The sequence below is a fragment of the Equus caballus genome, unplaced genomic scaffold (genome assembly GCF_041296265.1).
Source record: "Equus caballus isolate H_3958 breed thoroughbred unplaced genomic scaffold, TB-T2T haplotype1-0000019, whole genome shotgun sequence".
NCBI classification, from domain to species: Eukaryota; Metazoa; Chordata; class Mammalia; order Perissodactyla; family Equidae; genus Equus; species Equus caballus.
In genome coordinates, this window is record NW_027222392.1 from 439,800 (window position 1) to 462,463 (window position 22,664).

General features: G+C 44.9%; 1 protein-coding gene across 5 annotated transcripts in view; it reads left to right on the plus strand.

Annotated features, from left to right (window-relative positions):
- Positions 1 to 22,664, plus strand: part of LOC102149614 (ATP-binding cassette sub-family D member 2-like) — a 58,385-nt gene that overhangs the window by 18,548 nt on the left and 17,173 nt on the right. For all 5 annotated transcript variants that reach the window (XM_070259354.1, XM_070259351.1, XM_070259355.1 and 2 more), the window contains exons 6-7: positions 1,308 to 1,476; positions 2,213 to 2,307. In XM_070259354.1, the coding sequence (XP_070115455.1) occupies positions 1,308 to 1,476; positions 2,213 to 2,307 (264 nt within the window). The remainder of the gene's footprint in view (positions 1 to 1,307; positions 1,477 to 2,212; positions 2,308 to 22,664) is intronic.

The window sequence follows — 22,664 nt, forward strand, 5'->3', positions numbered from 1 at the left end:
GACAACAAGGTGTTCTTTTAATAGAAAAACAGCAGGAGATTCAGCCTAAATTGGATCACTGGCAGGAGAGGAGCAAGGTACCACTCTATTGAGCCTTATGGACTAAAGCAGAGATTTATCTCATCTTATCTTTAATCTCACCTAGAAAAAAGTCATATTTAATGTTTTTCTTTGGGCATATAAATCATGTTTGGCTTGAAAAGAAGCTGAATTGTGGAATTTGGACTGAAAAGGAGTTGAAGCTTTTCACTGAGCTCACTCCCAATTTTGGTATCCTCTAGCAGGGATATTTTCTCTGCCAAGCTTAGGAATTTTGACAATCAATTTGACTCAGAAACATTCATTTCTAATAAGAAAATAATGTATTTTTCTTCTATTTAAAACCTATTTTAAATTGAAAAAAGATATCAAAATAAAGGATCATAATTTCATTGAATGAACTTAAGCTTTTCACAAAATTTCTAATTTTCTGGAAATGAAATCTGTCATTTAAACGAGTCAAATCAGAAATTTGACTAAAGATTTATTTATTTATGAAGATTTTATTTTTTCCTTTTTCTGCCCAAAGCCCCCCGTACATAGTTGTGTATTTTCAGTTGTGGGTCCTTCTAGTTGTGCTATGTGGAAGGCTGCCTCAGCATGGCTTCATGAGCAGTGCCGTGTCTGTGCCCAGGATTCCAACTGGTGAACCCTAGGCCGCTGAAGCAGAGCGCACAAACTTAACCACTCGGCCCCGAGGCTGGCCCCAAAAGATTTGTTTTTTTTAAGATCGGTACCTGAGCGAACATCTGCCAATCTTTTTTTCCCCTTCTCTCCAAAGTCCCCCAGTACATAGTGTATATTCTAGTTGTAGGTCCTTCTGGTTCTGCTATGTGCGATGCTACCTCAGCACGGCTTGATGAGCGGTGCTAGGTCTGCACCCAGGATCCAAACCAGCAAAACCCTGGGCCGCTGAAGTGGAGCGTGAAAACTTAACCACTTGGCCGTGGGGCCAGCCCCTTGACCAAAGATTTTTAAGTCTCACTAATATTCTGAAATCTTTACATTTCGTTTTTAACCCTGACTTGAATGAATAATTTTTTATGTGTTTTATAATCCCAATCAAACTTACATTGACACGTTGCTATGTTGCTCTCTTGATAAGCTTTGTACCGTTACTTGTTTTAGTTATCAGATATGTTATTTATTTTTCATGTATAATAAAATAGGATCTTTAACATTAAAGCAAAAAGCTTATATGATTGCATATTTTTTTAAGTCTGTCTTGAGTATATTAACTCTATTTTATTTCTCTGTGTTGGTTTTAGATCACTGAATTAGCAGGCTATACTGCTCGAGCGTACAATATGTTTTGGGTCTTTGATGAAGTGAAAAGAGGCATTTATAAGAGAACTGCTGTCATGCAAGAGTCTGAAAACCATAGCAAGAATGGAGCTAACATAGAATTATCCCTCAGTGATATGTTGGAAATCAAAGGTATTAGACTCAAATGTTTTTGTATTTTTCCTGTATTTAAGTGTTTATCAACAGAACTAAAGTTTTTTAGAAGCTAGTCTTTAACAGATAAAAGAAACCAACATTTATTTATTTAAATAGTTATTCCTAAACTTAGTATTGCCGTTTGAGGAGTGGTGACTAACATTACCATTAAAAAAAATTGTTACCTTTATTTAGAACAAAATTTCTAGAATTATTTTTGGAAACTGCACATATGGCAGAATGAATTGTTTGCTTTTAAAAATCAAATAACAGAATTAGAACTAATGTCATATTGTTCTTCATCATCCTATGTTTTTAAACTTATTTGGTTATCATATTTTTAAAAATTATATATAAATGTCTTAATTCCCTTTTTGGGGCACCGTGTTTTTTCTGTAAGAAAGGTTAATTTAGAGAAACAAGTAGTTGTAAAGAGTATGGCTGGGTTATATCAGATAGAGTTTAGCTTTGCTCTCATTATGATGTTGACATGAGATTATTGGTAAGTAATGTTTCTGAGAAAGATTTTCCAAGTAGATGTGTCAAAATGTCCAAATTTACACTGAACTTTTCTTTAGATATAGATATCTATATTTCACTTGGTTTTCTGATTTGTTACTGTGAATTATCTTTATAACGAATTTATCTATGTTGCATTATACTTTAAGTTATTTACGTAATTAACAATAACGTGTGATAGCTTTTGTAACTTAAGTCGTTCCTTAACTTATAGGAAAAGTTATTGATGTGGATCATGGAATTATTTGTGAAAATGTTCCCATAATTACACCAACGGGAGAAGTGGTGGCTTCCAGGCTAAACTTCAAAGTAAGATGATATTCAAAAATCTTCTGATTGTTGCCATCACACTAATACAAAACAACACAGAATTCATGTACATTTGTTAAATACTTGGAGGAGCATATGGAAAGGAGGGGAAATCAAGAAAGGTATGCACAGTGGCTAAATTACAGAAGCAGTTACTTCCTCACAAAGCAGAAAGAAAGAGAAATTTGATGTCTACTGCTTTATTGCCAGGTTGAAAATTAAACTTACAGATCACTGAGAGCCTATACAAGGTTCCTAAACGGTTTTCCACACCGGGTTTTCCCTCACCTGAAAAAACAGGCCAAGAGATTGTGAGGATCCATAATTAGTGTTTTAATACATTTGGCAGGACTCAGTGTTTTTCATGTTCTGTGATACTGGGATCTGCGTCATCACTGTCATGTGTTAAACCTTGAAATCTTGTCCAAAAGTCATGTCATTACCTAGAGAATCCTTATGTGAATTCCAGGCAGGTTGCCATCTTTCTGCTTCCGCCTCCTCCCCTTTAAAATGGGGAGAATAACGGTAACCTACCTTTTGGATGTGAGGATTAAATGAGACAGTTGGTGCAAAGCAGTCGGCACAGGATCTGGCACAAAGTGAAGCCTTCAATCAATTAAGATGACAGTAGTTTTGATTTCCCTCCAGTCGGAATATAGTTGAGTTGAAGTTAGTGGCTGTGTCCCAGCTGTGTCTCAGGCTGGTGTCTGCCGCCCTGAGCTAAGCCGTAAAAATCCCTAGAATAACTTTGCAAAAGCCTGTTAGCCTCTTGAGGCTCCTACACTTCTTTATTTTGTTTTATTTTATTTTATTTTATTTTACTTGATTGCAGTAACAGTGGATTCTAACATCACGTAGCTTTCAGATGTACGTTGTAATACATTTCGAATTCTGTGTAGATTACGTCGTGTTCACCACCCAAAAACTAATTATAGTCCGTCACCTCACATGTGAGCCTCATCGCCCCTTTTGCTCTCTCCCCCTCCCCCCTCCCCCTATGGTAACCACCAATCCAATCTCCGTTGCTCTGTGCGTGGTCGTCATTGTTTTTCTCATGTACTTATGAGTGAGATCACACAGTGTTTGACTTTCTCCCTCTGATTTCTTTCACTTCACATAATACCCTCAAGGTCCATCCACGTTGTCACAAATGGCCGGATCTCAGCGTTTCTCAGGGCTGAGTAGCATTCCATTGTGTATACATACCACATCTTCTCTATCCATACTTCCCTTGATGGGCACCTAGGTTGCTTCCAAGTTTTGGCTGTTGTGAATAATGCTGCAGTGAACCTAGGGGTGCCTGTGTCTTTCTGCATTGGTGTTTTCAAGTTGTTTGGATAAATACCCAGCAGTGGGCTAGCTGGATCATATATATGGTAGAGGTATTCTTAGTTTTCCGAGGATACTCCATACTGCTTTCCATAGTGGCTGCACCAGTCTGCCCTCCCAACAGCAGTGTAGGAGAGTTCCCTTCTCTCCACATCCTCTCTGACACTTGTCTCCTGTCTTGTTAATTAGAGCCATTCTGAACAGAGGAAGGTGACATCTCCTTGTAGTTGTGATTTGCATCTCTCTGATCGCTAATGATGTTGAGCCCCTTTCCATATGCCTGTTGGCCATCCGTATACCTTCTTTGGAGAAATCACTGCTCAGATCTTTTGCCCGCCTTTTTAATTGGGTTGTTGATTTTTGTTGTTGTTGAGCTGTGTGAGTTCTTTCTGTATTTTGGATATAAACCCCTTATCCGATACATGGTTTGCAAGTATCTTCTGCCAGTTGTTAGGTTGTGTTTTGGTTTTGTGGATGGTTTCCTTTGCCGTGCAGAAGCTTTTTTTTTACTTTGATGTAGTCCCGTTTGTTCATTTTGTATTTTGTTTCCATTGCCCAGTCAGACATGGTACTTGAAAATAGGCTGCTAAGACTGATGTCAAAGGGCATACTGCCCATGTTTTCTTCTAGACGTTGCATGGTTTCGGGTCTGACGTTCAAGTCAGACCCGAGGAGGCTGCAGTTCCCCAAGAGCGAGCGTGTGGGCGGGGCCGCAGGAGTTGTGCCAGGAGGGTGTCCCTGTCGCTGTCCACAGTCCACCGCCAGAGGGGGGTCGGGGCAGCGGCCTGGCAGCGTCTGGGCAGCGGCACAAGCGTGCGCGCTTAAGGAGCGCGTGGCTGCTGGGCCGCCGTCCTGGGAGGCGTGGGAGGCGTCGGCGAGCCGCGCCTACCTGCCCAGAGCCGAGCCCGGCTGAGTCCGGCCGCGCTGTGCTGCTCTCTCCCGGGCCGGGCTCGTCCGTTCCCCCGGTGTCCGTGGACGCCGCTCCGTGTCCCCGCTGGGCACAGCAGCCCGGGCCCTCCACGGCCACGACCGCTAGCCTGAGGAGGCCGTCCTTCAGCTCCCGCTCTTCCTGCTCGCCGGACACGGACGACCAGGGCGCCTGCGAAGATGATTCCATCTGGGAGAGGTACCTAGGGGCGTGGGCCTGGGGGCTGGTGGGAGGCGAGCGTGTCCCTGAGGAATAGGCTTGTGCACCAAGAGGTGCCCGTCGGGTCGAGGGACTGCTGTGCGGCGCGGGCAGCGAGGGGGTCACTTCGTGCGCTTCACACGTTCGTGGAACGGGCGGCGTGTGCCGGGCACCTGCCCAGGGGCCAGCTTGGGGATGCGGTGCCCGGGAGTCGGGCGCTGAAGCGGCACCTGTGGTCTTGGCTTCTTGGAAGGACAGATGCGAAGTCGGTAACGACACTGGTCTCGAGGCGTTCTGAGGAGTGCAGGTCTCCCTCTTTTCGAGGCTACGTTCCGTTGGGGTTTCCACGAAGCCTGTTGTGGCCCTGAAGCTCAGGCCAGTTCAGGGGAAGTGGCCTGTCGAGGGCCACATAATATTTGTGTGCAGAGCCAGTGCTTTCCAAAGCCCGTGACTGTGCAGAAGTCTACCTATTAGGGGTGCAGTGTGGGCTGTCCGGGGAGCATTGTGAGCACAGGTGTGTGCCCCACACTTGAAAGTCTGGAAAAGAAAGCGTGAGGCTGGAGGGTGCCCTGTTCGTTCCCTCCTTCCACAGAAAGTCTGGAGAGTTGACTTTGGGACAAGTCCTTCCTTTTCTCTGGTCGGTGCGTGTTCAGTGGCCTGGACACTTGGCGAGCAAGACTGACATGGTGTTTGACATACTGGCCCTCACAGCCTGGTTGGAAAGGACAGACAGGCAGCAACCAATTACCTAGAAGATACGTAAAAGCAATTTTGTGTTGAGTGTTGAGAAAGACGGCATTTCCTGTTAGACTTTGTGACTTAGGCAGTGATGTTGAAGCTGAGAGCAGATGCCTAAAAGAAAAGGAGGACTTGTGCGGGAGAGTATTGGGACAGGGCAAGGCAGCAGTAGGGCCTGTCAGAGGAGCTGAAAGAATGCCCTGGAGACTGGGTCCTCCGCATAGGGACTGTAGGGTGGGGAAAACAAAACTTTTCGATTGAGGCTGGCGCTTTCTATAGGTTTTTGGAGACCAAGCGCGGTGATTCAGAACGTGGACTCCCCAGCCAGACTCTGTCACATGGGTCCTGGCTCTGCCACCTACGGGCTGTGTGAACTTGGGCAAGTTGCTGTACCATTCTGTGTGTCAGTTTCCTGATCTGTAAAACGGGGTTGATTATCATACACACTCCATAGGTGAGTGTAAAGGTTAGAGGATATTTCCTATCCTATCCGTAAAGTACTTAGAGCAGTGTCTGGCCTTTAGTAGGCGTTAGTAGTGGTTGATTAAAGAAATGGATAAATGCATACCTAAGTATTAAAGGCTTGGAGGCTGTCCCTGGTGAAATGTGTGAAATTGAATGGATTACACCCAACTTTGTTTTGTTTCCTGTCCAGCTTGCAGTTGCTACTGAGCGCATCTGCAGCACTGTGGAATTAGAAATAATCTCCCTCGACTTGGCTGCTCTTGGTAAAACAATCTAATGCTGTCCAAATTATCCCAGGGAAATAAAAGCCTTTTCAGTAGCATAGTAGGGTTAGGCTTATTTAATATGTATTGTTTATATTGGTTTGTTTAGTGTTTCTTGGTAACCTTTTTTTTTTTTTTTTTTGCAAAGCTGCTCGGTTAAAAAAAGCAGATTAGCTAGGAAATGGTTCAGACCCAGAGAAAAGTAGAGAGTCGTGTAAGCAGAGCACGCCTTTCCTTGATTCTCTGTGGAGAGGTTTTGTGATTCCAGCTGCTCTCTGCATCAGACACGGTGCCCTCTGCGTGTGCTGTCATCTAAACAGTGCAGGGTCTGGGACCGTGGAGCATCCAAGGCAGTATAGTCATGCTTTGCTTAACAGTGGGGATAAGTTCTAAGGAGTGTGTCATGGGCAGGCAATCTCGAGACTGTGCAAACACCACGGAGTTCCTAAACCTGGATGGCAGAGCCTCCTACACACCTAGGCCATATGGGACTAATCTGATGGGACCCCCGTTGTTGACTGAAACGTCCTGATGTAGGGCATGACTGTACTTCCCAACTCCAAGGGCACAGAAGTGTAGCCTGTGGGGCTTTTGAAAAGAACAGAGACGCTCAAGGCCTACTCTGGACCCACTGACTCAGAATCTACTGGGATAGTTCCCGGCTTTAAAGACCAGATGTATTCCTCCTCTGCAGACATCTCATCAGCGGTTTTTCACGCTGAGTTTTCCCTCATCTGAGAAAACAGGCCAAGAGATTGTGAGGATCCATAATTAGTGTTTTGATACATTTGGCAGGACTCAGTGTTTTTCATGTTCTGTGATACTGGGATCTGCGTCTCCACTGTCATGTGTTAAACCTTGAAATCTTGTCCAAAAGTCATGTCATTGCCTAGAGAATCCTTATGTGAATTCCAGGCAGATTGCCATCTTTCTGCTTCCGCCTGCTCACCTTTAAAATGGGGAGAATAACGGTAACCCACCTTTTGGATGTGAGTATTAAATGAGACAGTTGGTGCAAAGCAGTCGGCACAGGATCTGGCACAAAGTGAAGCCTTCAATCAATTATGATTACAGTAGTTTTGATTTCCCTCCAGTCGGAATGTAGTTGAGTTGAAGTTAGTGGCTGTGTCACAGCTGTGTCTCAGGCTGGTGTCTGCCGCCCTGAGCTAAGCCATAAACATCCCTAGAATAACTTTTCAAAAGCCTGTCAGTCTCTTGAGCCTCCTACACTTCTTTAGTTTAATTTATTTTATTTTATTTTATTTTATTTTATTTTGTTTTATTTTATTGTAGTAACAGTGGATTCTCAGATGATATAGCTTTCAGATGTACGTTGTAATATATTTCGAATTCTGTGTAGATTACATCGTGTTCACCACCCGAAAACTAATTATAGTCTGTCACCTCAGATGTGAGCCTCATTGCCCCTTTTGCTCTCTCCCCTCCCCCCTTCCCCTACGGTAACCACCAATCCAACATCCGTTGCTCTGTTTGTGTTTGTCATTGTTTTTGTCTTCTGCTCATGAGGGAGATCACACGGTGTTTCCCTTTCTCCTTCTGATTTATTTCACTTCACATAATTCCCTCAGGGTCCATCCACGTTGTCACAAATGGCCGGGTTTCATCATTTCTTATGGCCGGGTAGTATTCCATTGTGTCTATATACCACGTCTTCTTTATCCATTCCATCCTTGATGGGCACCTAGGTTGCTTCCAAGTTTTGGCTGTTGTAAATAATGCTGCAGTGAACCTAGGGGTGCCTGTGTCTTTCTGCATTGGTGTTTTCAAGTTCTTTGCATGTATACTGAGCAGTGGCCTAGCTGGATCATAGGGTACATGTATTCTTAGTTTTCTGAGGCTACTCCATACTGCTTTCCATAGTGGCTGCACCAGTCTGCACTCCCACCAGCAGTCAGGAGAGTTCCCTTCTCTCCACATCCTCTCCAACACTTGTCTCTTGTCTTGTTAATTAGAGCCATTCTGACCAGAGTAAGGTGACATCTCCTTGTAGTTTTGATTTGCATTTCTCTGATAGCTAATGATCTTGAGCATCTCTCCATATGCCTGTTGGGAATCCTGATATCTTCTTTGGAGAAGTCACTGCTCAGTTCTTTTGACCGTTTTTTTCATTGGGTTGTTGATTTTTTTTGTTGTTGAGCTGTATGAGTTCTTTCTGTATTTTGCGTATTAACCCCTTATCCGATATACGGTTTGCAACTATCTTCTCCCAGTTGTTAGGTTGTGTTTTGGTTTTGTGGATGGTTTCCTTTGCGGTGCAGAATATTTTTTTTCTTTGATGTAGTCCCATTTGTTCATTTTGTACTTTGTTTGCATTGCCCAGTCACACGTGGTACTTGAACATAGCCTGCTAAGACTGATGTCACAGAGCATACTGCCTATGTTTTCTTGTAGAAGTTTCATGGTTTCAGGTCTGACGTTCAAGTTGTGGTTGGTTGCTTGGTTGGTTGCTTGGTTGGTGGTTTTGCCTGCGTGTGTGCGTGATCTCAGGTTCTTCAACTCTAAGTCTGTGCGTTCCCTGGTACCCAATGCGAAATGAAATGCACAAGCATACTTCTTTTATTTATTTAGAACTATTTTACTGTAAGTCCAGTACAAAATGCGTTGTGAACATCTTCAGTATGCAGAATTGTGAAACAAACACAAGTGATCAGAGCCCAACTGGAGAAATCACTGGGGTGTCTCTGTACTCCTTCCCCATTCCCGTTTTTCGCTCGGCCAGTGTCCTACCCTCCCCACTTCCTCAAGGTGACAGATCCTCATTGCTGTTTATTCCCCCTCATTCCTTTCCTTTTCTCTATAGTATTTTTCCTCCGTAGATGTATGTTTCTCTAAATGACGTTTTTGTTGCTTGGTTTGAACTTTACCAGAATGTCCTATTTCTTTCTTTCACCGAATATGCTGTTCCTGAAATTCAGCCGCTGATGCTTGTAACCGGTAGCTCTAGTCCATTTTCACCGCTCCCTAGTTTTCCGCACATTCCTTGCTTCACAACAAAGGCGAGCAGGTGTGCGAAGCCCGCAGCACAGTTCCCTCCTTGAGTCAGCGCTCAGTCAACATTTGTTGAATGGAACTGAACCCAGACTGACTGTTAACAGCGACGCTTGGTTCCCCAGGCTGCATTCTCTGTCCTTCACGCCGGGGCCAAGGATCCTGTTTAATTCATTTTCAGTTGATTTTTGTGCATGGTGTAAGTTAATGGTCTACTTTCATTCTTTTGCATGTGGCTCTCCGGTTTTCCCAACACCACTTATTGAAGAGACTCTCCTTGCTCTATTGTATGCTCTTGGCTCCTTTGTCGAATATTAGCTGTCCATACACATGTGGGTTTATTTCTGCACTCTCAGTTCCGTTCCATTGATCTGTGTGTCTGTTTTTGTGCCAGTACCATGCTGTTTTGGTTACTAGAGCTTCTTAGTATATGTTGAAATCAGGGAGTGTGATACCTCCAGCTTTGTTCTTTTTTCTCAGGAATCCTTTGGCTATTCGGGGTCTTTTGTTGTTCCATATAAATTGTAGGATTCTTTGTTCTATTTCTGTAAAAACTGCTGTAACTTTGATAGGGATTGTGTTGAATCTGTAGATTGCTTTAGGAAGTATGGACATTTTAACTATGTTAATTCTTCCAACCCAAGAGCACAGAATATCTTTCCATTTCTTTGCGTCTTCTTTGATTTCTTCCAACAATGTTTTACAGTTTTCGGTGTACAGATCTTTCACCTCTTTGGTTAAGTTTATTCCTAAGTATTTTATTATTTTTGTTGCAATTGTAAATGGGATTGTATTCTTAATTTCTCTTTCTGCTACTTCGTGTTAGCGTATAGAAACACAACCGATTTTTTGCCTGTAGGGGATCAAGACACTCAGCCAGTGCAGGCTGACAAGTAGCCTGAGGGTTTGCTGTTGGGTGGGGCAGGTCCCTAGGGCTGCCTGCCTGCCCTGGCTGAACTGGATTAAATCTGTGCTCTAGTGGGTATGGCAGCCCCCTGGGCTAACAGGCCAGGGGAAGAACCTCAGTGGTGTCTGCTGGGGTCTGAGTTAGCACGCCTGGACCATGTCAGAACAATAGCCCCCACCAATGTCTCAGTCTCAGGAGAGGTCTCTCCTTTCACCGGGATGCCCACAGAGCCCACCAGGTGAGTCTGTTTTCACCAAAGGACTGTCAGCCTTCTCTCTGGTGATTTTAGTTTGCTGAGACGGGTGAGTTTGTGCATGGGCCCTTTAAGACCCGAGTCTTTTCAGTTTTCATCTGATAGCTTTTCTGGGGGTATTCCCTGCTGCAGTTAATAGCCAGCGAAGCCAGATACTAAGACCCTCGTCTCAGTTGTGCTGAGTCTAAAGGATGCTTTTAGTAGTATTGGCCCCTGCTTTGGACCTCACCCCTCCCGGGAGGGCTGCATACCCTAGGGTGGCTCTCTCCTGGCCAGCTGAGAAACTCCACTGCTCCCAAAGGTGACTTTTTTCTCTCCAGCTGGAATTTCTGGCCCTTCTGCCTTTGTCAGGACTGTCCCTTGTTGTGGGGGTTCTTTTTATCCAGTTTTCAGTTTTCTATACAGGGTAATTTTTCCAAAAATAATTGTAACCTGGTTGCGTTCATGGGAGGAGATGAGTTCAGAGTCTGCTTACACCGCCATCTTGACAAGATCCGCCACTTCTACACTTCTGTTACTTCTGTTTTCATTTTATCCCTCCTTTGGTACAGAGCCCATCTGGGGACCCTATTGAGGTCATCTGTTTCATGGGGGTTGTGAGGATTAAATGTGGAGTGCTTCCAACAGTACTTGGCACACAGTAGGTGTTCAAGTTTGGTAGTTATTGTCATGACCACCACCCCCATCATCCTCAAACCATCACCGTCGCCATCACCATCACCGTCATCATCATCATGACCTCGTGCTGTCACTCCTACAGTCTGATAGTTAGGACTCTTCAGATTGGATACACTAGATTTATGCCTAATAATTCCACTTGTTTCAGCAGATATCTGTTGAGTGCTTACCATGATAGCTAAATTCTCCCCACTCCCCATTCTCTCGTCTCCTTATCTTCCCATCATGCTGCGACCCTAAGTCAGCTCTCCACTCTTTTAATTTTTTTAACACTGACCCCCCCAAAGCCTCACATTGTCCTCGAAATTACCACTCCATAATCGCCAGCCTCCTCTATTTCCTCAGCCTCTTCTTAGCCCTTCCCTCCCTCTCTTTGCCTTGGCCCTGGCCCTTCCTACGGAATATCCTTTTCTTGAAGCCCCGTCAAGTGGTGCCTGCAGATCTCAGGATTAGGGGGTACGAGATTTATGTCCTCTCTGCTCTTTGTCCTCCCACACCATTTCTTTGAGATCCATAGTCCCCAGCTGGATCATCCTCTCCTCCTCATTACTCTTTTCTGCCTAATTAGTCCCCTATTTCATTGAAGACTTGATCTCCTGGCCCACAGCTTTCCTCTCTGCCTCAATTCTTGCTGTCATCCTAGTTGACTTCAGTGTGCATGCGGAGGACTGAGCCTGCACACGGGGTACTCATTTTCTTCAATACCTCATCTGTACTGCTGACCTCTTCTCATCCACCTGTCCCCACTCCCACCATAATACCCTGGATTTGCATCCTGATGCTGCACCACCTCACACATGAGCAGTGCAGCACCCTCCAGCCCTGATCTCTTCTTTCCAGCTTGCTTGGTCACTTAATTCAGCTAGGCCCTCAGCATATTTTTCCTCAGGCCCTCCATGGTGTACTCTATCCTTTAGATGCTTCCTCTATGCTGTTACCTCTCAGTTGAGCTTGGACTATCCATGATAGTCTATCATAGTCTATCCATGATTAGTTCTCTTGGCAATGCCTTCCTCTCCCTTGCCCTTCAGTCCCAGTAAACCCAAAACCAAACTACCCGTTTTTGTCTTGAGTACTGGAGCTAGGACTCAGAGCGGGGAAGCTGGGTACTACTTTGAGTTCATATCACCCCACCTCACCTATGCCCTCACAGAGCCTGACCATTCTAGTAGGATTCTCTTGTCAAGTCACTCTCCCATGCTCCAGAATATATAATTCAGACGTTTTCCACAAACTTCTGATTTATTCCCCCCAACCCTTCATTCTCAAAATAATATGGGTGATGTTTTGAGTACGCTTAACATAGAAAATAGAAGCCTTCAGATTGGAACTCCATTCACTTCCTCCAAGAAACTTAACCAACCTATCCTACTGTTAGAGTTGCCATGTCCTCCAGCAAAGACCACCAGAAGCACATCAGTAGGTAAACCAGTTGGGTTTAATTACTCTTTGTAATGAGGGAGGCCTCACATCATAGGGAACTCTGGAGCCTATCAGGATGAGGGCGTTAGAAAGAACTTACAGGATTTGGGCTTTGGTTGGATAGTTTGGGGAGGGTTCAAGGAAGCAGGGATTTGCTCTGGACTGGGTGCTGAGAGGAGGCAGGGACAATTCTGTGATCGTGTAGCTCAATCAATCCTTTCTAGAAGGAGTTGTGACTAGAGTGAGACAAACGCCGTAATTCATAAAGAAGCCACAGTTGCTCGCTGCAGTCAGGAGAGAGGGATGTTTGGTATTTTCTGGATGGCACGACGGCCTTGTGTTTGTCTGTTTAGGCAAAATGATGAAGTGGTCTTGTTTTGTCTCACGTCATCCCTGTTGCAGCGTGACCTTGTGCTGGTGTCTGTGAGAAGTTTATGTCCAACAGGTGAACAGCATGGCTTGTGTGAGCACGAGGCCAGCTTCTAACAACAGGAAAGCCTGGCTCATGGTACCGGACCAGCTCCTGGATGTCAGCACTGCTTTTCTTCTTTTCACAGAGGAGGAAGTGAGTTTTAAAAAGATAAATAGGTGTTTGCCAGGCAGGAGAAAACAGCATGAGCTAAACAGGATGCAGATTGAAGCAGAATAGTGTGTCAGGAGACGTTGACATCGGGTGGGGGAATGGGTGGCAAGAGAGAATTCCATTGAGGTTGTCAGAGAATGAGATGTAGAAGGTGTCAAGGCTAATGGAAGGTCGTGAGGGGTTTTAAGTGGAAGAACTGACATGATCTGGGGTGTGTTGTAGGAAACTCCCAGCAGCTGCGGGGGAGATGGGGCGGTGACAGAGGGAAGGTCTGTGCTCTTTCCCTTGCCCACCGCTGCAGCCCTTGCTCAGGTCTGTTCTCTCACCTGCTCTATTGCACCACGGCCTTGGTGTTGGACCTGCTTCTGGTCTAACCCCCTCCCCCACCCCAGTGATCATGCTGTGGCCAGGGTGATTTAGCAGAATCACAAATCTTATCCTATCACTTTGTCAGTTACAACCTTTGATGCCCCATCAGCCATGAGGTAAAAGCCTACAGGACATTGCATGACACACCACACCTTTCATCATCTGATCATGCCACCTGGATACCCACTGCCAGTTGGGAAGATCCGTTAGGATGTCTCAGAATGATCTCCAATTCATGATTTCCAAAACTGTGCTCTCACATCATCTTCACGTGTTCTCCTCCTTGTTACCCCACCCCAAAACCCAGTGAATGGGGCCGTTGTTCATTCAGTTCCCAAGGACCAAATGTAGGAGTCAGCTTGGAACTGCCCTTTGGTGTACCACCTTATGTGATCAGTCACCCAGACCTGTTGATTTTATTTGTTCGATATTTCTGGAACCTACCTCCTTTTCTCCACCTGTGCTTCCGCCATCTCAGTTCAAGCTAAGATCACCTGTGGTCTGAGCTATGGCACTAGTCTGGTGACTGAGGACCCGAGTCACTCTTCCCTCCTCCAAACCCATATCTCATAGTGAATCCAGAGGTTTGTAGAGGGTATATTTTATCCTGTCACTCCCTAGTTTACTAGTTTCTTGTGGCTGCTGTAAAAAGACCAAAGTTCCTTATGTGGTCTCCACAGCCCTGCCTGCTCTGTCCTACTTCTCCAGCCTCCCTTCACACCACTCCCCCCTTCCCTAAGGGATCCTTTCTGTTCTTCAAATGTGCCCTGTTCCTGCCTCCCTTGGCGCCTGTCAGCACACTGTTCCCTCTTCCCGCAATGCTTTCTCCCACCCTCCCTGCCGCAGTGCTTCCACGTCATCTCTCAGATGGAGGCAGCCACTCAACACTCTTTTTTGAGTGCCTACTCAGTTTCTGGAGACAGTGTTCTAGCATGGATACAGAAGTGAACAAAACAGACAAAACTGGAGCTCTTAGGCAGCATTTATTCCAGGAGGGAGACAGCCAGAAAGACAATAAGGAAAATATTTGGCATGTCAGGTGGTGATAGATGCAGTAGGAGTGTTGGAAGGAGTTGTGACTGGAGATGGGATGGCCAGGGAAGGCCCCAATGAAGTTAATGCTGGGGAAAGACTTGTGGAGGGTGAGGGAGTGAGTCCTGTGGATATATGGGGTAATGGTGTCCAGGCAGAGAGAACAGAGAGCAGAAAGGCCCTGAGGCAGGAGCTGGCCTCCCCTGTTCCAGGAGCCACAAGGCCAGCCTGAGTGAGATGGAGAAGAGTAGCAGATGGAATCTGGGTGGCCGTGGGTACAGATGCTGTAGGCTCTTGTAAGGCCCTAACTTTTCCTCTGAGGTAGGCACCATTGGAGGATTTTGAACTGGAGAAGGAGGTGACGTGACTTGAGTTTTCACAGGATCACGTCAGCTTCTCTGTGGAGAATAGACTGTAGGAGACAAGGCTAGAAAAGGGAGATGAGTGAGTGGTACTGGAATATTCCAAGTCAGAGATGTTGTGGCTTGGATCAGGATGGTAGCAGAGCAAGTTCTGAGAGTCCGTCAGATTCTGGGTCCATTTTGAAGAGCAAATGAGCTGATATTATGTGCTGACTGGATGTGGGGGAGACTGAGGAGTCAAAGATGACTCCATGGTTTTTTGGTTTCTCTCAGATATGGATCCCTCAAGGAGGCCTTTCTGACACCTGCAGTCAAGATCTTGCCCCTGTTATATGTCCTCATGACACTCTCTGCATTGCCTTGGTGGTCATCAGCTCAGTTGTAATTCAGACATACTGTTTCATGCTTTTCTGTCTAAAAGTTCTTGGTCAGCCGTAAGAATCTCCGCGGCCTCTGGAGGAACCCGAGGCTGCAGTTCCCTGAGAACAAGCGTAGCGGGGACCCTGCGTCCCTGTCAGCGCACCTTCCCACTCCGCGAAGGTCAGAAACGTGTGGACGGGGCCCCAGGAGTTCTGCCAGGAGGGTGTCCCTGTCCACAGTCCACTGCCAGAGGGGGCGGGGCAACGGCCTGGGAGCATCTGGGCCGCGGCGCCCAGGAGCACGCTGCTGCTGGGCCGCCGTCTTGGGAGGCGTCCGTGAGCCGCACCTGCGAGCCGAGCCCAGCGGAGTCCGGTCGCGCTCCGCTACTCTCTCCGGGGCTGGGCTCGTCCGTTCCGCCGGCGTCCGTGGACACCGCTCCGTGTCCCCGGTGGGCACAGCAGCCCGGGCCCTCCACGGCCACGGCCGCTAGCCTGAGGAGGCCCTCCTTCAGCTCCGGGTCTTCCTCCTCGCTCGACACAGACGACCAGGGCGCCTGTGAAGATGACTCCATCTGGGAGAGGTGCCTGGGGGCGTGGGGCGTGGGCCTGGGGGCTGGTGGGAGGCGAGGCGAGCCTAGCCTGTATCTGAGGAATAGGCTTCTGCGCCAAGAGGTGCCCGTCAGGTCGCGCGACAGCTGTGGGGCGCGCGGAGCGAGGGGTCTCTTCGTGCGCTCACGTTCATCGAACGTGCGGTGTGTGCCGGGCACGGGGCCAGCCCGGGGATGCGGTGCCCGGGAGTCGGGCGCTGAAGCGGCACACATGGTCTTGGCTCCTTGGAACCAAGTCTTGCTGGAAGGACAGACGTGAAGGAGAGTAACGTTGGTCTCGATGGGTTCTGAGGAGTGCAGCTCTCCCTCTTGTACGGGATTGTTAAGGCACCTTCTAGTTTTAGTTTATTTGTTGTTGCCTTTTAAAAGAAATTGATCGGATCTCACGGTATTTCTGTGCTGTGTCCGTTTCTGCCTTAATATGTGGCTTTCTAATTCTAGATGTTTGTTTTTCTTTTTTTAACATCTTCCAATGCGTGTTTGAAATAATTGAATGTGGAGTGTTGTGCTGTATTTTTTCTCCTTCATGTTTTTGGAGGAGCAGAGGAGAAATTTTGAACGACTGAAATGTTATGATTCAGTTTTTCTTCTTACAGTAACTTTGTATGGAATTTTTTTTTCCTGTTCCTGGATGTTGTATGGACAGGGTTCCTAGTGTGAGAGAGCCCACTTCTGTCAGGATGGTGAAGCGCAGTTTCTTTAAACATAACGCAATCGGGAATTAAGGGGTATATTTTGTTTCTCTTTCCTTTGTGCAAAATCCTTCCTATTTCTTTTTTCTTTCCTTCCATCCTCTTTCCTTATGGCCCCGTCTCGGAGGAGCACCGCCTCTTTTGCCAATTTCTGGTTCTCCCTTGGAAGCAGTGCTTCTCCAAGGCTGCCACCTCCAGAGCCTTTCCCCTTGCAGCAGCGTGCTCGTGACCAGTGCCCAGGACTACCGAGTCCTTCGCCTGTGTTGCGTATTTCAGCAGGTAGTGTTGGACTTCCTCTTTTGAGGGTGGTTTGATGTGTTTTATCTGATTCCTCCATGACCTTGTCCTTTCCATGGAGTCTTAAACCTTGCAATCCTCCACTCTGCCAAAGGCTTTCAGTCGTGGTCGGAGCTGGGCTGGAAGTCGGCATTTCTTTCTGAACTTGCAGGTCATTTGAAGGTTGTGGTCGTCTTGGTCATCTTGTGACACTACAGGCTTGCTTCTATGTGGCTTCGTTGGTTCTCCTTGTTGACTGTATGATTTGGAGGAGGTCGATTGTATGACTGTGGAGAGTTTTGGATTCAGGGAGCTGTCTTGATCTTCCAGACCCTGAAGGCTCTCCCAGAGTTCTTCCCGGTATTGATTTTCACAGGCCTTTCCCACACGTGATGTTCTTTCTGTTGTTTTCTTGATCCGATGGTATTTCGATGCCAGTTTCATTTTTAATTGATGGATTGTGTCCTTGCTGCCTATTGGTCATCTGTATTTCTTTCTCAGTCAATTATTTATTCCTACCCCTTAGCAATTTCTTAGTTGGGTTTTGGGAGCTCCTTCTTCAGTGTGGATATTAACCATTTGTCTATTTTACGTGTTGCTCATATTTTTTCTGAGTCTGACTCATCTTTTAACTGTGTTTCTAGTATTGTTGCTAGATGGAATAGTGTATCTTGGGAGTCTTTGCACATTAGTGTAAATCCTTTTGTTTTTGTCTTCGCTCATGGGTGAGAGATTGGGTATCGAATGCTTATCTCACACAGTTTTGTCCCTCATCTCTGTCCACACTCATTGCTCCATGTATCCTAGAATTGCAGATGAGCAGTCTGATTCCAATGTGACCTTTTTTTCTCTTTCTTCCTAAATCCCTAGAGAATTTTATTTATTCTTGAAGTTCCAAAACTTTCTCAATATGTGTTATGGTCATATTTTTTTCTCATGAATTTGTCCTCATATCTGATGTGTTCCTTTTGATGATCGGGGCCCTCCTTGAGTTGCAGAAAGTTTTTTCTGAGATGTGTTTAAAGATTATTTTTCTCATCTGCTCTGCTCTCTCCCTCAGACATGCCAATCATTCTTCTATTGAAAATCTTTTTCCATCTCTGGAATCTTCTTCTTATTTTCTCTCTTTTCCTTTATCTCCTTCTTTCTGAGAGAGTTTCTCAAGAATGGCTTCAACATCATTGATTCAATTCCCAGTGATGTAAAAACTGATCTTGATTGTTTCTAAGCTGCATGTAATCTCAAGGGAAATTTTATTCTTTCCCAAATACTTCCTCTTTATCTTTTTGTCTATTTCTCCCTTACCACCCTTTCCCTTTACATCTCAGTCCCTCAACTTATACAAGTTTTCGTTTCTTGCTTCATAGAGCAAACAGTTTCCTGAATTTTCCTGAGAACACAAACACAGCAGAAACTTTCTAAAATATAGTTCTGTTTCCTCAAATAGAAGTCTTTCAAGGACTCTTCAGCTGAACATTTCTATGTTCATGCTGTACAGTCTTGAAGAAAAATAAGACAAAGACATATGGCTGAGATATATGTTCTGATTTCCATGTCGGCGTATTCATGGAGGAGCGAGAAATGGACAGCCTTTTCCTATTAGTTAGACGTAATTTCTACTTAGTTCCTATCAGGTTGCTGTGTGATCTTTTCCTTGTTCCTGCTCTGACGTTGGAGAACTCGGTGATGTGCACAGCCTTGAGCCACATTTCTAGTTTATTTTTTTTATTTTTATTTCTTTCTGCTGATGAAGAGCTAACATCCGACGCCAGTCTTCCTCTTTTTTTCTAATTGAGGTCAAAAGGGTTTATAACATTGTGAAATGTCAGTGGTCCGTTATAATTTGTTCGTCACCATATCAGTGTGCCCCTTTACCCCTGTACCCAGCTCCCTCCCATCTTCCCCTCTGGTAACCAGTAAACCGTTCTCTTTGTTCGTGTGTTTACCTTCCACGGATGAGTGAAATCACATGGTGTTTGCCTTTCTCTGTCTGGCTTATTTCACTTAACATAACACCCTCAAGTTCCAGCCACGTTGTTGTGAATGGGACAAGTTTGTCTTTTTTTATGGCTGCGTAGTATTGCATTGTGTGTGTGTGTGTGTGTATAAATATATATATGTGTGTGTGTGTATGCACGTATATGACATCTTTATCCAGTTGTCAGTTGATGGGCACTTGGTTTGCTTCCGTGTCTTGGTTGTTGTGAATAATGCTGCAAGGAACATAGGGGTACATAAGTCTCTCTGAATCATTGATTTCCAGTTCTTTGCTTAAGTACGTAGTCATGAGATAGTAGTGAAGAGACTGTCTTTTCTCCATTGTATGTTCTTGGCACCTTTGTCAAAGATTAGCTGACCATAGATGTGTGGTTTTATTTCTGGGCTTTCAGTTCTGTTCCATTGATCTGTGTGCCAGTTTTTGTACCAGTACCATGCCATTTTGGTCACTATGGCTTTGTAGTACATTTTGAAGTCAGGGATTGTGATACCTCCAGCTTTGTTCTTTTTTCTTAGGATTGCCTTAGCAATTCGAGGTCTTTGCCCCGTATGAATTTTAGTATCCCTTGCTCTGTTTCCGTCAAGAATGTCAGTGGGATGCTGATAGGGATTGCATTGAATCTGTAGATTGCTTTGTGTAGTATGGACGTTTTACCTATGTTTATTCTTCCAATCCATGAGCAAGGAGTCTCTTAACATCTCTTTAAGTCACTATCAATTTCTCTCACTCATGTCTTATAGTTTTCTTTGTATAAGTCCTTCACTTCCTTGGTTAAATTTATTCCTAGGTACTTAATTTTTTTAGGTACGCTGGCAAATGGAATTATATTTTTGAGTTCCCTTTCTGTAAGTTTGTTGTTGGAATATAGAAAAGCAACTGAATTTTGTAAGTTGACTCTGTACCCTGCAAATTTACTGTAGTTGTTAATTATTTGTATTAGTTTTCCAGTGGATTTTGGGGGGTTTTCTATATACAAGCTCATGTCATGTGCAAACAGTGAGAGTTTCACTTCTTCACTCCCTATTTGGATTCCATTTATTCTTTTCTCTTGCCTAATTGCTCTGGCCAAAACCTCCAGTACTATGTTGAATAAGAGTGATGATAGTGGGCATCCTTGTCTCGTTCCTGTTCTCAGGGGGATGGCGCTCAGCTTTTGCCCATTGAGTATGATATTGGCTGTGGATTTGTCATATATGGCCTTTATTATGTTGAGGTAATTTCCTTGTATCCCTATTTTTTTTCATAGTTTTTATCATAAATGGCTATTGGATCTTGTCAAGTGCTTTCTCTGCATCTATTGAGATGATCATGTGGTTTTTATTCTTCAATTTGTTGATGTGGTGTATCACATTGATTGCTTTGCGGATGTTGAACCATCCCTGTGTCCCTGGTATGAATCCCACTTGATCATGATGTATGATCCTTTTGACGTATTGCTGAATTCAGGTTGCCAAAATTTTGTTGAGAATTTTTGCATCTATGTTCATCAGCCATATTAGCCTGTAGTTCCCCTTTTTTGTGCTGTCCCTTTCAGGCTTTGGTATCAGAGTGATGCTGGCCTTGTAGAATGTGTTAGGAAGTCTTCCATCCTCCCTTGTGTTATTTTTAATATCTTCTTTTAGGTTTGTTAACAGTTGCTTTACGGACTTTGCTGCTCCTGTGTTGGGTGCATAGATATTTATAAGTGTTATTATTCTTCTTGATGGAATGTCCCTTTGATCATTGTATACTGCCCCTCTTTGTACTCTTTACCTGCCTTGTCTTGAAGTCTACTTTGCCTGATGTAAGTATTGCGACATCTGCTTTCTTTTGTTTGCTGTTAGCTTGGAGTCTCGTCTTCCACTTCTTCACTCTGAGCCTGTACTTGTCATTGGAGCCGAGATGAGTTTTGTGGAGGCGACAAATTATTGGATCTTGTTCTTTAATCCATCTTGCCACTCTGTGTCTTTTTATTGGAGAGTTCAGTCCATTTACATTGAAGGTGATTATTGATGTATGACGGCTTAATGCTGTCATTATATCACTCGTTTTCCAGTTTTCCTGCATTTCCTTTGTTTCTCATCCTGTGCGTTTTGGTCTACCCATTGAATTATGCCGTTTTTTATGCTGTATGTCTTTGTTTTTTCCTTATTTCTTTTTTGTGTCTCTGTTCTGCTTTTTAGTTTAGTGGCTGCCCTGAAGTTTGTATTCAGAATCTCGTGCATAACATAGTCCCTTTTCTGATGACCTCTTATTTCCTTGGTCTAAACTGATTCAGTCCCTTTCCACCTCGCCTCCTAAGTTATTATTCTCATATCTTATTCCAACTTGTGTCATGAGTTTGTGGTTCAAGTGACAAGATTGTCTTTGTTTTTGATGTATTCCTTCCCTTTAGCCTAATGCTGTAGTTGAATATTTGCTATCCTGTTCTGATCCTGTCTATCTGTTGGTCTCCTTACTCTGTGTTTTGTGACCCCCCCTCTCCCCTTTGTCATTTTTTTCAGGTATGAGGGCCTTCTTGAGGATTTCTTGGTGTGGGAGGATGGGTCTCATGGCTACAAAGTCCCTTAGCATTGTTTGTCTGGGAAAGTTTTAATTTCTCCCTCATATCTGAAGGATGTTTTTGCTGGCTAGAGTATACTTGGCTGAAGATTTTTATCTGTTAAAATTTTGGATATGTCATTCCATTCTCTTCTAGCTTGTGAGGTTTCTGCAGAGAAGTCTGCTTATCTGATAGGGGTTCCTTTGTAGGGTATTTTCTTCTGCCTTGCTGCCCTGAGTATTCTTTCTTTGTCATTCATTTTTGCCACTTTTACTACTATATGCCTTGCAGTAGGTCTTTTTACTTGGACACATCTAGGAGATCTGAAGGCTTCCTCCAGACAGGTTTGCCTCTCATTGTCTAGATTTGGGAAGTTGTCTGCTGTTATTTCTGTGAGCACGCTTTCTGCTCTATTCTCCTTATCTTCACCTTCTTCAATACCTATAATTCTTATGTTGTATTTTCTCATTGAGTTGGATATTTCTCAGAGACTTTCTTCATTTCTTTTTAGTCTCAGTTCTCTCTCCTCCTCTGTCTGGAGCATTTCAACATGTCGCTCCTCTGTGGTGTCCACACGAGCATTCAGGGAATCTGTATTTTGTTTTATAGCTTCCATTGTGTCTTTCATCTCTAATATTTCTGATTGATTCTTCTTTATAGTGTCAATCTGTTTTGTGGACTAGCTCCTGAACTCGTTGAATTGTTTCTCTGTATTCTCTTTTACCTCATTGAGTTTTTTGACAATAGCTCTTTTGAATTCATTGTTGCTTAGTTTACTTATTTCTGCATCCTCAGGACTGAATTCTGGGTGCTTATTTTCTCTCTGGTCTGGAGATTTGATGAATTGCCTGATGCTGGAAGGATGAGTCTTTTTCCCATTGTGATAGTATTTTGTTGCAGTTACAGCATGTTGCCAATGGATGGGGGTCGAGAGCCGTGTATTCTGAGCCCTCCACCTTCAGCGGAGATGGCCCCGCGCAGTGCGGGTCAGGGGCAGGGCACTTTTTCCTGCATGCAGTCCAGGGTTTCCCGATCAGCTCTTGCTATCTCGTCTCCTGTGGTCTTGGCTTGATGAGGTCACCCCTGAGTGAAAGCTTTTGCCCTGTTAAAGGGCTTCCCTTTAGGCCGCAAGGGCCCTAGGGAGTCCTGGGTGATTCCACAGACGCGCAACCCCTCCCCCACTCCTTCTGTCATGGAGCCTCCCTGGCAGTGACCACGGTCTTTAGGGGAGGGAGCAGAGTTCTCTCTTACCCTGTGCCAGCTCCTCTGAGGCAGGGCTCCAGACTCTCCACCCTCTGTCGTGTGGCTGCCGTGACTCTCCGAGGATTTTTGTGCTTTTAGGGGATTTTCTTTTGGAATAGGGTTG